The 1,846-nt window shown below is 35.1% G+C and overlaps 1 protein-coding gene across 1 annotated transcript; it reads right to left on the reverse strand.

The window, feature by feature from the left end:
* Positions 1 to 517: 517 nt before the first annotated feature.
* On the reverse strand, positions 518 to 1,444 carry OR5K4 (olfactory receptor family 5 subfamily K member 4). The gene has a single exon (XM_070403517.1). It carries the CDS (start codon positions 1,442 to 1,444, stop codon positions 518 to 520), a length of 927 nt encoding a protein of 308 aa, XP_070259618.1.
* Positions 1,445 to 1,846: the final 402 nt, after the last annotated feature.

Genomic DNA, 1,846 nt, shown 5'->3' on the forward strand with positions numbered 1-1,846 from the left:
ATTACTTTAAAAATAGATTACTGCAATTAGTTTGCTTCTTGTCTCTCTCCCCTCAAACTAATCTACAAGTGTCTGCCAGATCATTTTTCTGAATGAAAATGATCAGGCTCCTGCCAGGAAATTTTAAATGTTTCAAATACTCTACATAGGATTAGATATAATGTCTTCCGTTGATTAGACAAAGTTAATCAAGGCAGACTCTTCTATCCATTTAAACATTTAATTTGATGCTGTGTTTATTTATTGAGGTTTGGAACAATAGTCTGACACAATTCCATGAGAGTAATGAGGGTTGACAATGAAAGTTTCTTGAGTTTCCTCCTGCTTTACTTGGTAATGGTGGAATTTGGATTAAGATTTGGCAGATGATTTTGAAATTCCAGTCATAAATCTTTTTAGGAAAAACAATCTAATGATTTAGAGATTATTATTTTATATAAAAACCTATTTTCCTTTTTCTATGTCCCATATCTAGAAAACTATTTTAATAAATTAAAATGTTTTCCATTGAGGCTGTTCATTTATGAATATGATTCCTCATAATTTTTTTCAGAACATTTATCACCTCCTTATTTCTCAGGCTATAAATGAAAGGGTTTAATAAAGGAATTACAATTGTATAAAAAATTGCCACAGGTATATCTTTATCCCCTTTTTCAAATGGTCGAATATACATGAGAAGACAAATGTAGAATATCAAGACAGATAGAAAGTGGGATGCACAAGTAGAAAATGCTTTACCTCTCCCTTCTTTGGATTTCATCTTGAAAACAGTAAAAATGATGCAAATATAAGAAATTAAGACAGTGGCAATCGTGAAGATTTGAATTGGCATTGAAAAAATATATATCATTAATTCATTGAGGTAAGGGTCAGTACAGGAGAGTCTATAGAGTGGAAGGATATCACAAAAAAAATGGTCAATTTGATTAGACCTGCAGAAAGTTAACCTTAAAAGAAGCCCTGCATGGATCATGGAATGCAGGTTACTAGCTATGAAGGTCCCTATAGTCATCTGAACGCAGAGTTTCTTTGACATCCTAGTGTGGTACTGCAGTGGGCTACATATGGCCACATAGCGATCATAAGCCATTGCCGCCAGGAGAAAGCAATCTGCAGTTTCAGCAAGGCAGAGAAAATAAAATTGTACCATGCATTCACTGAGGGAAATCATTCTGTCCTCAGAAAAGAAGTTCTCTAACATCTTGGGGGTAATGGCACAGGAACAACAGGAATCCATCAGAGCCAGGTTGCCCAGAAAGATGTACATTGGTGTGTGAAGACGACGCTCCATAAATATCAATGCCACCAAGCCAAGATTACCCATCATGGTGATCAGATAGATGGCAAAGAACAATAAAAACAGAAGACTCTTCAGCACTGGGTGATCTGTAAATCCTATGAGGATAAACTCAGTTGTCAAGGAGTGATTTTCCTTAACCATTCTTGGCTTATTGGCTGAGACAGAAATCATAGAGAAATTAGATTCAGAAGTAGAGGGGTCTAATTCTCCCCTCTAATATTTCCGTATACAAAAAGGAAAAACTCTCTTCACTCCTCTTATGCTGTCTCCTGAAAATTAGAACACGCACAGTAGGTCAAGTCTGTGAGAAGAAAAACATGACAGATAGTGTACACAGGATTATCTAGAAATGCCTGCATGGATTCCCAAGACAGAATAGCTTTTCTGCATGAATTATCCAACGCTGATGTGAAAATTCCTAGTCAGTGTATATAATTTGGCATTTACAAAATTAAAAGACATTTTCTTATGATGTCTTTTTCTCCAGGAAAAAAATTAATTTAAAATACTTTCCTATGGGACTGATGTGGTGTTTGAAAATAA

This window comes from Myotis yumanensis, unplaced genomic scaffold (genome assembly GCF_028538775.1).
Source record: "Myotis yumanensis isolate MYYU_CA2020_CCGP unplaced genomic scaffold, mMyoYum1.0.hap1 SCAF_2, whole genome shotgun sequence".
NCBI lineage: Eukaryota > Metazoa > Chordata > Mammalia > Chiroptera > Vespertilionidae > Myotis > Myotis yumanensis.

Excerpts from the sequence above, each read along its gene's own strand:
- OR5K4 (XM_070403517.1), bottom strand. The coding sequence starts at position 1,444 with ATGGTTAAGGAAAATCACTCCTTGACAACTGAGTTTATCCTCATAGGA.